General features: G+C 32.3%; 1 protein-coding gene across 1 annotated transcript in view; it reads left to right on the top strand.

Annotated features, from left to right (window-relative positions):
• LOC114327549 (phenoloxidase-activating factor 3-like) overlaps nt 1-12,666 on the top strand; it is a 48,372-nt gene that overhangs the window by 15,155 nt on the left and 20,551 nt on the right. Inside the window, exons 3-4 of the mRNA XM_028276221.2 lie at nt 6,928-7,162; nt 10,128-10,218. Of these exons, the coding sequence (XP_028132022.1) occupies nt 6,928-7,162; nt 10,128-10,218 (326 nt within the window). The remainder of the gene's footprint in view (nt 1-6,927; nt 7,163-10,127; nt 10,219-12,666) is intronic.

Genomic DNA, 12,666 nt, shown 5'->3' with positions numbered 1-12,666 from the left:
TAAAATATCTACCAAACTAATACTTTGATGTAAAAATAAAAATATCTAGAAAACTGATAACTTTAGGTATAGGGAGTACTTCATAAACTTTGAAGTACGATAGTAGTACTTTTTGATAGAGATATAAAATACAGGGTGTTCCATTTAAAATTACCAATAAAATAATGTACTTGCATTTTGACTTACCCTGTATTTGATTTAACCAATAGTATGAAAGCGAATATGTTTTATAATTTTTAACAATTATTAAAAGACTATGGTTGCAATAGATCAATGTTTCTATGCTCTTTTTTAATTATACAGGGAGTTAAACTTGATACGATTTTCAGGTAATATTGGTTATAACTTTTTAAATACCCGGTATAACATAATAAAACTTTACACTGTTGTGATGTGGAAGTGAAGCAGATTTCAAATTTAAAATAAAATACAGGGTGTTCCATTTAAAAAAACCTAAGTTTGGTCTGCCACCATCTTATGGAACACCCTGTAAGATTGTAGCTGATTTTAAAATGTGGAGTTTAAAGCTGCCTACAATTTTTGTCAATACCTTTTTCTTGTAATTTTTTCTATAACAGATATACTGAGCTTCCTCACACTAATCAATCACCCTGTATACCATGTTTTTAAACTAGGAGGAGGAAACTCAAACACACAGACAAGCACAGACAGATTCACACCCAATGTCACTAGAAAAATCACCAGATTCATTTTTTTTTGGCGTTGATCATGTCGGTCGAAACTCCGATCGAAAACCGAAAAATATTGTTCAACATTTTTCAAAAATCTATCGAATGATATCAAACACGCCCCCCCCCACTCCACCCTCTAAAAGTGGGGTGGGGGTAAATTCAAAATTTTAAATAGGAATCTCAATTTTTTTATTGCAGATTTGGATTCCTTGCGTAAAAATAAGTAACTTTTATTCGAGACATTTTTTCGAATTGTAGGTAGGTGGTGCTATAATCGGAAAAAACGATTTATGCTGATACACTAAATAAATTATAGAAACGGACTAATATCTCGACAAATACACTTCCAAATGAAAAAAAACACGTGTTTAATATTTTTCAAAAACCTACCGAATAACACTAAACAGGACCCCTCCACTCCATCCCATGGGGGTGAGGTGGAGGTAACTTAAAAGTCTTAAGTCTTAAATAGGAACCCCCGTATTTAACCACATTTCTATTCGAGACATTTTTTTTAATGTTAATAGATGGCGTTGTAATTGGAAAATTACGATTTATTAGCGCCATCTATCAACAAATCTAAAAAGTGTCTCGAATAAATGTTACTTTCTTTTTTACTAAGTATTCAAATCTGCAATAAAAAACGGGGGTTTCTGTTTAAGATTCTAAAGTCAGCCCCACCCACCTCCATGGGATGGAGAGGGGGTCGTGTTTAGTGTTATTCGATAGGTATTTGAAAAATATTAAACACGTGTTTTTTGGTTTTCCATTTGGAAGTGTATTTCTCGAGATAGACCGTTTCTATAATTTACCTAGGGTATCAGGATAAATAGTGTTCTCCGATTATAGCGCCATCTATCCAGAATTAGAAAAAATGTCTTGAATAAAAGTTACTTATTTCTGCGTAAGCAAATCGAATCTGCAATAAATAATTTGGGTTCCTATTCAAGATTTTAAAGTTACTCCCACCCCACCTCCAGGGTGTAGAGGGGGTGTCGTGTTTGGTGTCATTCGATTGATTGTTGAAAAATTTTGAAAATGTATGTTTCAGTTTTTTGGTCTGATATATTTCGCGAGATATTCAACCGCCCCGCTACTTTTGGGATACCCTATATATAAATTTTTCATACAAAAATCTAAAAGGGAACTTTGTTTTTGGGACACCTGGTGAGTATGTAACGTGGTAGCACGGTATTTTAAGGGTCACTTTAGCTCTGATGGAGCTGCCTCTCGTACGTAATATCTTTTGCTGAGAGAATGGGGTATATTAGCGAATGGGTATACTAATACTGATTACCATCAATGAGTATACTAATACTGATTACTTTCTCAACCGCCTTCTTAGGATTTTTCTTTCAGTAGCCACGATGATATTTTTGTGGCGAGTATACAGTGTGTCTGCGTAACTTGGAACCATATGGGAAATTTTTTTAATATAATTTTACGAAAAAAAAAGTTATTCTTCATAAAGTGCTCTGCACAGTCTAAAACCGAAGATGCAATTATCAGATATCAAATTTTATCAATTATATACGAGGTATGTCAAAAAATATGAATTTTGCTCAAGAGTAATGTGCCTTTATATTTCACAATATCAAAAATTGATATTAAGAAAAGTTGTTTGTAATTAAAAATTATGTTATAATATGCATTTACATTCTTCTAATTGAAAAAAATATTGAAAATTTTTCTCAAATTACGGATATCCAACATAATTTTTATTTAGAATAACTCCGTTATTATTCATTTTGCGAAAAAAAGGTATTCCTTATAAAAATGTCCAAATAGTCAAAAAACTAAGATGCAATCGTAAGATATTTTTTTTTCAATTTTATACGAGGTATGTCAAAAATATGAAATAATACTAAAATAAACAAAAATGTTGTTGCTAAGCAAAAAAAATTCTTCTAATAATTTATTTAATCTGACTCATTTATATTGGCAATTCAGACGTATATTATACATTTTAAAGTAGAAGACTTTAAAATGATATCGCCAATATTTATGAGTTGCGTTCCTGGGACGACTTTACTAAAAGATAGTTCATTCGATACATGAAATAAATCCCAACTCAAGAATATCCGTCACAAAAAAATCATAGCATGTGATCTGTCTTTAAAAAAGACAACCAAATGCAACGATGACAGTAAAATTCTCGCGTTAGAGATTCCATTGTAAATCACGAGGGAAAACCAGGAAAAAACCTCGTGATACTATCCTGACATCGTAAGTATTTGGTCTTACATTTAATTTACTTTCAAAAAACTAATACCAAATTCTGACTTTAATATGTTTAAATTATAAATAATATTAATAATACATAGATATACAATAAGTAATACTAAAATATAAAATTTGTACTAACTCAATATGTTATTGACTTCCTCTTTCAGAGTATGGGTAACTACATCCTACTGCATTCTACCGAGGAATTTGCGACACAATTGGTTTCATTTAGCATAATTAGAGCCGCTGCTTTGATTTTTCTCTTTTTACTATCTGATTCTTTCAGGACTATACTTGAATCTCTCCACTGAACTCTATGTTCATTATCCCATGCGTGTTGACATATTTGAGATCTATCAAATTCTCTATTTTTAATATAAGACTGATGTTCACTTATTCTAACTCATCATCATCTCATCATCCAGCCTCAAAAGTCCACTGCTGAACATAGGCCTCCTCCCCTCGTTTCCAACCCCATCTATCCTGCGCCGCCCTCATCCAGTTTTTATTTACCTTTCTTAAGTCGTCAGTCCATCTTGTAGGCGGTCGACCGACGCTTCTCTTGTCTTCTCTTGGCCTCCATTCCAATAACCTCTTCGTCCATCGCCCATCTGTCATTCTGGCTACGTGTCCTGCCCATCTCCACTTCAACCTGGCTATCCTCTCGATGACGTCAGTCACCTTTGTTCTTCTCCTGATTTCTTCGTTTCTGATTTTGTCTCGCAGAGTTATTCCTAACATTGACCGCTCCATTCTTCTCTGCGTGACTCTTAGTTTGGTAGCCGAGGCTTTAGTTAAGGTAAGTGTTTCTGATCCGTACGTCAAGACTGGGAGGACGCACTGATCGAATACCTTTCTCTTTAGACATGTGGGTAACTCACTTTTAAAAGTTTCTCTCAGTTTTCCAAATGCTGCCCACCCAAGACCGATTCTTCTCTTCAGCTCATGAGTCTGGTTATCCCTGCCAATCGTAATTTCATGTCCCAGGTATTTATATCTATCTACGAGCTCTATTTCCTTCCCACCAATACTGATGTTCTGGTTGGGTACCAAATTTGTCATTATTTTTGTTTTTGAGATGTTTATATTTAAACCAACATTTTCTGTAGCTACAACGAGTTCTTGTACCATCTCTCTTGCCATACCTAGATCCTCAGCTACTATGACTATATCATCGGCGAAACGTAAGTTGTTTAGGTATTCTCCATCTATTTTTATTCCCTTTGTCATCCAATCCAAACTCTTGAAAGCATGTTCTAAGACCGTATTAAAAAGTTTAGGTGACATTGGGTCTCCTTGTCTAACCCCCCGTTCTATTTTTATGCGATTACTGTTAGTATGTAATTTGACAGTGGTTGTTGCCTGTAAGTATATTTTGTGTAATAATTTTGTATACCTATAATCTAGCCTGCATTCTTTAAGCGCCTGTAATATTTTGCTAAGTTCAACTGTATCAAAGGCTTTATGAAAATCGATAAAAACTAGAACTAGGGGTTTATTGTATTCCACTACTTTCTCTATTAGGGTTTTTATACTTTGTAGATGGTCATTTGTTCCGTAATTTTTTCGGAATCCTGCCTGTTCTCTTGGTTGATAAGTCTCTAACTTTCTTTCCATTCTCTTAACTATTATTCGCGTAAATAACTTATATAAATGGCTGAGGAGGCTAATCGGTCTGTAATTCTCTAAATTGGCTTTGTCTCCTGCTTTGTGTAATAGAATCATAGTAGCGTTGTTCCAGTCTGTTGGAATATTGGCGTTGTGAAGGCACATATTGAAAAGTTGTTTAATTTTTTCAAGTAGTATATTTCCTCCAATTTTTAGTGCTTCTGATACTATTCCATCTTCACCTGGGGTTCGATTATTTTTCATTTTCTTCAGAGCCTCTTTGATTTCTGATTTTGTTATATCGGGCATTAAATCCGATCCTTGATTTAATACTCCAGTTTTTACTGTAATTGGAGGTTGCGCATTGTCATCTTTTTTTCTTGATTTGTATAACTCTGTGTAGAACTCTTCGACTATTGTTAATATTTCATCTCTGTTTGTAGTTTCTTTTCCAGTTCTGTTTCTTAGTTTGTTGATTTCTATTTTTCCTTTTTGTACGCTTACGTTCTTCAAAACTTTCATGTTCTTATTTTGCTCTATTGCTTGTTTTGTTTTTTCTACATTGTAGTTTCTTATGTCTTTTCTTATTGACTTTGTGATAGTCTTATTTATTTGATTTAGCGCTTCTTTGCTGGAACTTGTATCTCCTTTCATCTGTCGTCTTAGTTCTATAAGGGTTTTAGTAGGTTGACTTAGTTTTTCATCTTTTTGGTTTGTTGGACAGTATTTAGTTTGAGCCTGTTGTATTGTGGTGATTATTTGCTTGTTCAGTATATTAATGTCTGTTGTTGTTGTATCTTTCAATGTATCATTAATATATTTTTCGAACTCCTGAATATTAGTTGGTTTTACCCATTTCTTTGGGTGTTTCTTATTTATCATTTTGAGTCTTTCCTTTTCGATCGATATCGTTATTTTAGCTCTTACTAACCTGTGATCACTGCTTGTGCTGAACTGGTTTAACACATTTACGTCTTTAAATAATTCTTTTTTATTTGTTAAGAAATAGTCGATTTCGTTCCTTGTTTTTCCATCTGGACTTTCCCAGGTCCATCTTCTGTGTTTTTTCTTTTTAAAGAAGCTGTTCATTTGATAGAGATTGTTTTCCAAAAGAAAAGTTAACAGTTGTTTGCCTCTATCATTTCTGCCTTCGCTTCCAAAATTTCCCAATATTATTTCAGAGGGGTCTTCCTTGGTACCTATTTTGGCGTTGAAATCACCGCCTATTATTAAGAAGTGGCCAGGCTTATTCTAACATTTGACATTTAATGGTCTTGATGTTTCACCTAAATAAAATTGTTCGCATTCATAAGGTATTTTATAAATGCAATTCTTTGTTCTTTCTTGTTCATTGTTAGGTTTAGTTTAAAATTAAATTAAAAAATATGAATTTCGCTCAAGAGTAAAATATCTTTATATGTAGTTCACAATATTTCAACATAGAAGGATGCAATTGCATATTGAAACATAGTTTTTAATTGTGAACAGCTTTTTGTAATAACAAATTTCAATATTGTGAAAAATAAAGGTACTTTACTCTTCAGTGAAATTCATATTTTTTGACATACCTCGTATAAAATTGACAAGATTTAATATCTTATAATTTTATCTTAGTTGTCAGACTATAGAGAACGTTTTATAAAGAATAACTTTTTTTCGTAAAATTAATAAAACGGAGCTATCAGAAATAAAAATGATGTTGGGTGTCCGTGATTTGGGAAAAAATTTCAAAAATTTTTTTTTCAATTAGAAGAAAGTAAGTGCAGATTATAACATAATTTTTAATTACAAACAACTTTTCTCAATCACAATTTTCGATATTGTGAAATATAAAGACACTTTACTCTTGAGCGAAATTCATATTTTTTAACATACCTCGTATACTGTTGATAAAATTTGATATCTGATGATTGCGTCGCAGGTTTTGGACTATGCAAAGCACTTTATAAAGAATAACTTTTTTTCGTAAAATTGATATTAAAAAAGTTTCCAATATGGTTCCAAGTTACGCAGACACTGTATAATGACGTATGGAGACATGTTCTGTATTCGATAATTGACCTGATGAAGGTTTTATAAGTGTGTAGGAGGGTTGTGCTTGATGTGTTTCCAAACGTCCCAGATAACGCTCCCAGAAGGTTAGCTCTCTTTCTTACGCTATCGAGATCGAGGATGTTTTGACATCAGTGTTCCAGTTAAGAGTCCTGCTAAAATGAGCTCACACATAGATCACCGATGATCTTTTTTAACAAAAGTAGGAAATGAGTTTTTCAGCTAGGTTTGCGCACTTGTGAATGACAATTTCAATGGGTTTGTGTATTATAAAACTACAGCTTCTTAATATACTTCTTAATATAAATATTTATCGAGTATAAACCGAATCCTTTTTCTATTTTTTCAGGTATGTTGTCCCAAGGAACCAATAATCATCAGAGAATTATTAGTTCGCACGTCCGGCAATGAAAGTTCGACTGGAACTTTAACTGATGTTACAAAACATAGAAATTATGGACTATTGCCAACTGATTGTGGTTTTATCGATTTTTCCAATTTAATTAGCACAAAAGTCATACATGGAGAAGACGCAGGCCTTTATGAATATCCCTGGATGAGTTTACTGAGTTTCAGACTACCTGGTAATATATTAGTATTGTTTATAACATACATAGTTTATTTGTAGGTACAGTGGAACCTCGATAACTCGGATTAATCGGGACCGCGGCCGATCCGGGTTATCGAAAATCCGGGTTAGCCGGAGAATATGGTAAAAATTAATGAAATACGGTATACTTACAGATAAACTCCGTTATAATTGAAATAACATGAAATATATTATACATACATATGTATATATATGCACAGTACCTGACATATAAATTACTAAAAACACGCAAACACAAACCTAAAGGCACGATTCCGACATCGACGGCAGGCAGCAGACGGCAACTGCAAGCGGCAGTTAGAGTTGTCACCATGACGACGTCATTACTTTGCACTATTAATTTATATAATTATTAGCAACTGGTGTTCGGCAGAACGTCAGTTGCTAAGAAATATACAAATTAATAGTGCAAAGTAATGACGTCGTCATGGTGACAACTCTAACTGCCGCCCTGCAGTTGCCGTCTGCCGCCGTGCAGTTGCTGTCTGCCGCCTGCCGTCGATGTCGGAATCGTGCCTTAAGCAAACGGAAGCGAACAATACAAGACTCTGTACTACACAAAATACAGTCACAATCGGAACGATGTTATGTTATTTAAGAACAGTGAAAACTAAGCCCATTGTTTAAAAAAGAATTCTTTAAATAGTCTTTTTCTAAATAGTCTTTTTTAAACAATGCTAAGACAGTTTGAAATAAATAAAGGAATACTACAGGTGCCTGTTGTTATCGATAATCCTATTTTTCAAGCTATTATTTACTTGACAAACATCTCCATAGGCACAAATAGGTCTTGGGCCCACACTTAAAAAAATTATTACTTCCCTCATGAGACCATTTCTATTCAGTTATTAATGTAGTGTCGGAAAACTTTCTATTTCGGAAAATTTTCGCAAGGGGGCGTTTCGTAAATATATGCGAGTCCGACAACTGCAGTAGCTACCCTTAAAAAGTTGTCGGACGATATTCCCATTTAATTGTAAATATTTTGATCATACAATCCTGCTTTTATAAAGCATCATAAGTATTTCATTTTATAAACCATAAAAATCTTGCTCTTGTTCTTTAAGTGTTCCCAGTGATTATTGCTTGCTCCCGTAAAAGGTGGATAGATGACGTAGAGGGGATCTTAAAACCATGAACATCAGGCAGTGGCGAAGGAAAGGATCCGACAGGATAGGGCAGAATTAGTGCTGTCACCAGGGGGGTACAACGGCATCCTTTATTTAGATTGACTTACCTAAGTTTTTTTTATGTATTTTGACCCTTAAAAGTCAAATTTTTTGGGTAACTTTTTTAAAAAATAAAATAGCAATTCTGCTTGAAGCATTTGAAAGTTCAAGTCAAATAATTATACCGGTTTTGATTATTTGATCTGCTAAAAATTAATTTTTTTATTGTTAAACAAAGCTATAAACAAATAGTGTTTGAGCGTTTTGACGCGTGTGCGCTATGCCTGCTACTGCGCGGTTGCGCACCGTTTGATTTTAGTTCAGATTTTTAGTTTGTGACTTGCGCTGTGGAATTATTTGTTTGAGGTTTATAGATTTTAAATGAAAGTAATATGTTTTGACTTTTATTTACCATTATTTAAGTTTATAACATTAATAATATTTAGCATAAATCTTGAAAATTTTGTAATACTATAAGAAATCTAATCTTTCTAATCTAACTTCAAAATTATAAATAAAAACAAACATGAACCAGTCACAGAACAGAAATTTGATTTTCTCCGACAAAAACCGTTCTAGCCAAAAACAGTTTGTTACCAGTTTGTGGATTGAACGTGAGCAGTAAAACAGTACAATAATCTGGTGTCAAACCGTACAAAACTACATACTAGAATAAACCTAATACGTACTAACGATTGTCACTTGTTTAAACTTGTTTATACATGCAAATAAAAAACAATTATTATTGTATAATATGTATTAACAAATAAAAAGTACTTACTCGAAAATTGAATATTCATTAATGTTTTCAATGCATCTCTCATTTAAAATCGAACACTGCGCGACCGCGTAGCGTGGAGTACAAGTGCAAGCGACTGCAAACAGGCAATTTCTTCATAGCATGCAGCGGGCTGTTATTGTTTAAAAATAAAAATATAAATTTTTAGCAATGCAAATAATCAAAACCACTATAATTTGACTTGAACTTTCAAATGCTGCAAGCGGAATTACTATTTTATTTTTTAATAAAGAGTTTTCAAAAAAATTGGCAATTTTTCGATTTTTGGAAAAGTTTAACGCAAAGATATTGCGTTCATCTTGAAAACTATGCATCCTACGAAAAAACTTGTAAGGACATTTTTTGCTTAGAAATGTACTGGGTACAAAATTTGTACCCAGTAATAAAACTATTTAATAGTTAATATCATAAATTAATCAAAATAACTGTGCCGTTTCATGTTTAAGTTCAAATATCTCGAAAACTAATGATTTTAGCGTTACCAGTGAACAGTGTACTATTTACACTGAAAGTATTGGAGAATCGAAAAATTGCGCTAAATAGTAATTCCCCCAGTGGCGTAGAATTTGAGAAGGGTCAACCATTCACTTTCCCCTTTCGTGCGCCTCTGGTAATAGCTAGAAATGTTTATTTATCACAATTTAGTAGGGTGTATAGTAGCCACACTTTCTGCTAAGTATGATAAGTATACGTCAAACAGTTTTAAAGTACTGGGTAAAAATAGTTTTTAAATTTTTAAATAAAACACCCTGCAACTCAGGAAGGAGCCATATTTTATTTAAGTGATTTGGGTTCAATCTTAATATTTTGAGGTCTACAACTCAGAGATTGGACATTCTTAATGATACACCCTGTATAATGAATATATGTTGTAGTTATTGTTTTGGTTAGTAAATTTTTCGTTCCACTTGGCTTTTTGATTTTTTACTAACTGTTTCTTTCTGTATATTAATGTATAATGTTATTTTCAGGTAATATAAGAAAATTTAGATGTGGTGGATCAATTATTAACAATAGATATATCCTTACAGCAGCCCATTGCTTAGAAGATAAATCCAATCTGTAAGTATCTTGTAATCAGCAGATTTGGCAGTTTTGAAGGAAATACAGAAAAATATTTTTTTCTATGGATGCTATACAATGTGAAACTTCTCTCACTACTTACGTACATTCAAAACGAACAATTTCTCACGCAGTGAGAGAAGTCGGCCATTGCAGTGAGAAATATTTTTCTCCTACGGTTCCCCATACATATGATGCCGCCGTTTCCATGGTAACATGCACAATACAAACACAAAATGTTGTCAAACAAAATGTGTTGAAGCAAAACTTACCAGGAATTACCTTTCAAAACTGTTCAAAAATAACTGTTAAGTATAATTTTAAATAAATAACGTATATAAATCTTATGAATATTAAATAACTACATGTATATGTATTTTATTTCAATTTATGCATATAATATACCTAAAAGCACATAAATTATTTAATTTTGAAGTTCGAACTCTTGACAAAATCGCATCCATAGAAAAAGTACAGTTTACAACACATGAAAAATGACATATTTCTCCCTCGCTTGATTTGCGGCACGAGCCGAACAAACTTCTGCGCTCGTGAGAAATATGTCTTTTTTCTCACTTGTGCTGGTTCCTAAAAAAACTGATACGACTATTAGTAAGATTTGATCATTTTGAGCAGTGTGCTTGATTGATCTGACATTATATTATATTTATGATGACAGACAAATACTAAAATAAACAAACAAACAACAAACAAATAATTATTAAGGTCTAAATTTTGATATTATTTTGAATTCTTGTATTTTATAAAGAGTATACCTACCTATAAATGATGGTTTTTACATAAAATAGGGTTGTTGTTATTATTTTTTGAAGTTGAACAGAATAAGTTATCTGACAAATTTTAAGATTTGGCAGTGACAGTGACAATAGGTAAATGTATTTATCTTTCAAAATACTCTGCTCAATTTTCTACAAAATTCGCTTTAAGAGTCGTATCAGTTTTTTTTATGAACCATCTGTACAATATACTATTTACTTCACTCGGTTTTAATTATTATATTCATTGCTTTGTAAAGTTATACCGATAAAATGGAATATCCACATATTTCATTGAAATCTTGAGTTGCTTCTGAAGCTGCATAAAAATGTGGCAAAAAAAAGAATAATACCCAATAAAATTAAATTCAATAAAAGTCTTTATACTAAAGGTATAGTGGAACGTATGTATCAATTTTCAAGAATTTAGGACTTTTTCTTCAAGAAAAAGAAAAGGCATAAGAACAACATAACAAGAAAAATATCTATTGACTCCCTAATTCAATATCTTCACATATTACCGGGTGTCCACTTATATTTTCCCCCATTTTAACTGCCTATAACTTCTAAATGGCTAAAGATAGAAATATGCGGTTTTCGATGAAATGTTTTATTTTAGTAAAAGTTTTGTCTGAATGAATTAAATTTTTTATATCGCTTTTAAATACGAAAAGAAAAATGGCGGATTTTTGAAAAAAACGTTGTTGACTTTTTTTTAATGGAACACTCAGTATATTTTTTTGTAAATTGAAAGAAAGGTCATTCAACTATCCAGTGATATAAAGTTTTTCAAAATCGGTTGTCAAATCACTGAGTAATTAATTTTTAAAATGAGCGGTGCAACGTGGATATCACATACCTAAATAACATAACATGTGATTTCCACATTGCATCTTTCATTTTAAAAATTATTTGCTCAGTCATTTGACAACCGATTTTAAAAGAATTAATATCGCTGGATAGGTAAATGACCGTTTTTTCAAGCTACAAAAAAATATACTGGGTGTTTCAATAAAAAAAGTCAACAACGTTTTTTTTTTCAAAAATCCGCCATTTTTTATTTAAAAGCGACATAAAAAATGGTCATTTACCTAAAAACTTGAAAAAACGGTCATTTCCCTATCCAACGATATAAATTTTTTTAAAATCAGTGATCAAATGACTGAGCAATTAATTTTTAAAATGAGCGATGCAATGTGGAAATCACATAACATAATATCAATTTGCTTAGTTATGATATTTAGGTATGTGATATCCACGTTGCACCTCTCATTTTAAAAATTAATTAATCAGTGATTTGACAACCGATTTTAAAAAACTTTATACCGCTGGATAGGTGAATGATCTTTCTTTCAATTTACAAAAAAATATACTGGGTGTTCCATTAAAAAAAAACTCAACAACGTTTCTTTCAAAAATCCGCCATTTTTCTTTTCGTATTTGAAAGCGATATAAAAAATTCAGTCCATTCAGACAAAACTTTTACTAAAATAAAACATTTCAGCGAAAACCGCATATTTCTATCTTGAGCCGTTTAGAAGTTATAGGCAGTTAAAATGGGGGAAAATATAAGTGGACACCCGGTATAACAAAAAATGTTGGCATTTACTGGGTTTTATAAGTCCAAAGTTTATAGATTATTGTAAAGCGTTCGACAGGGTCAAATGACAAC

This window comes from Diabrotica virgifera, chromosome 1, assembly GCF_917563875.1.
Source record: "Diabrotica virgifera virgifera chromosome 1, PGI_DIABVI_V3a".
In the NCBI taxonomy this organism is placed as follows: Eukaryota; Metazoa; Arthropoda; class Insecta; order Coleoptera; family Chrysomelidae; genus Diabrotica; species Diabrotica virgifera.
This window is presented reverse-complemented; position numbering and strand designations above follow the sequence as displayed.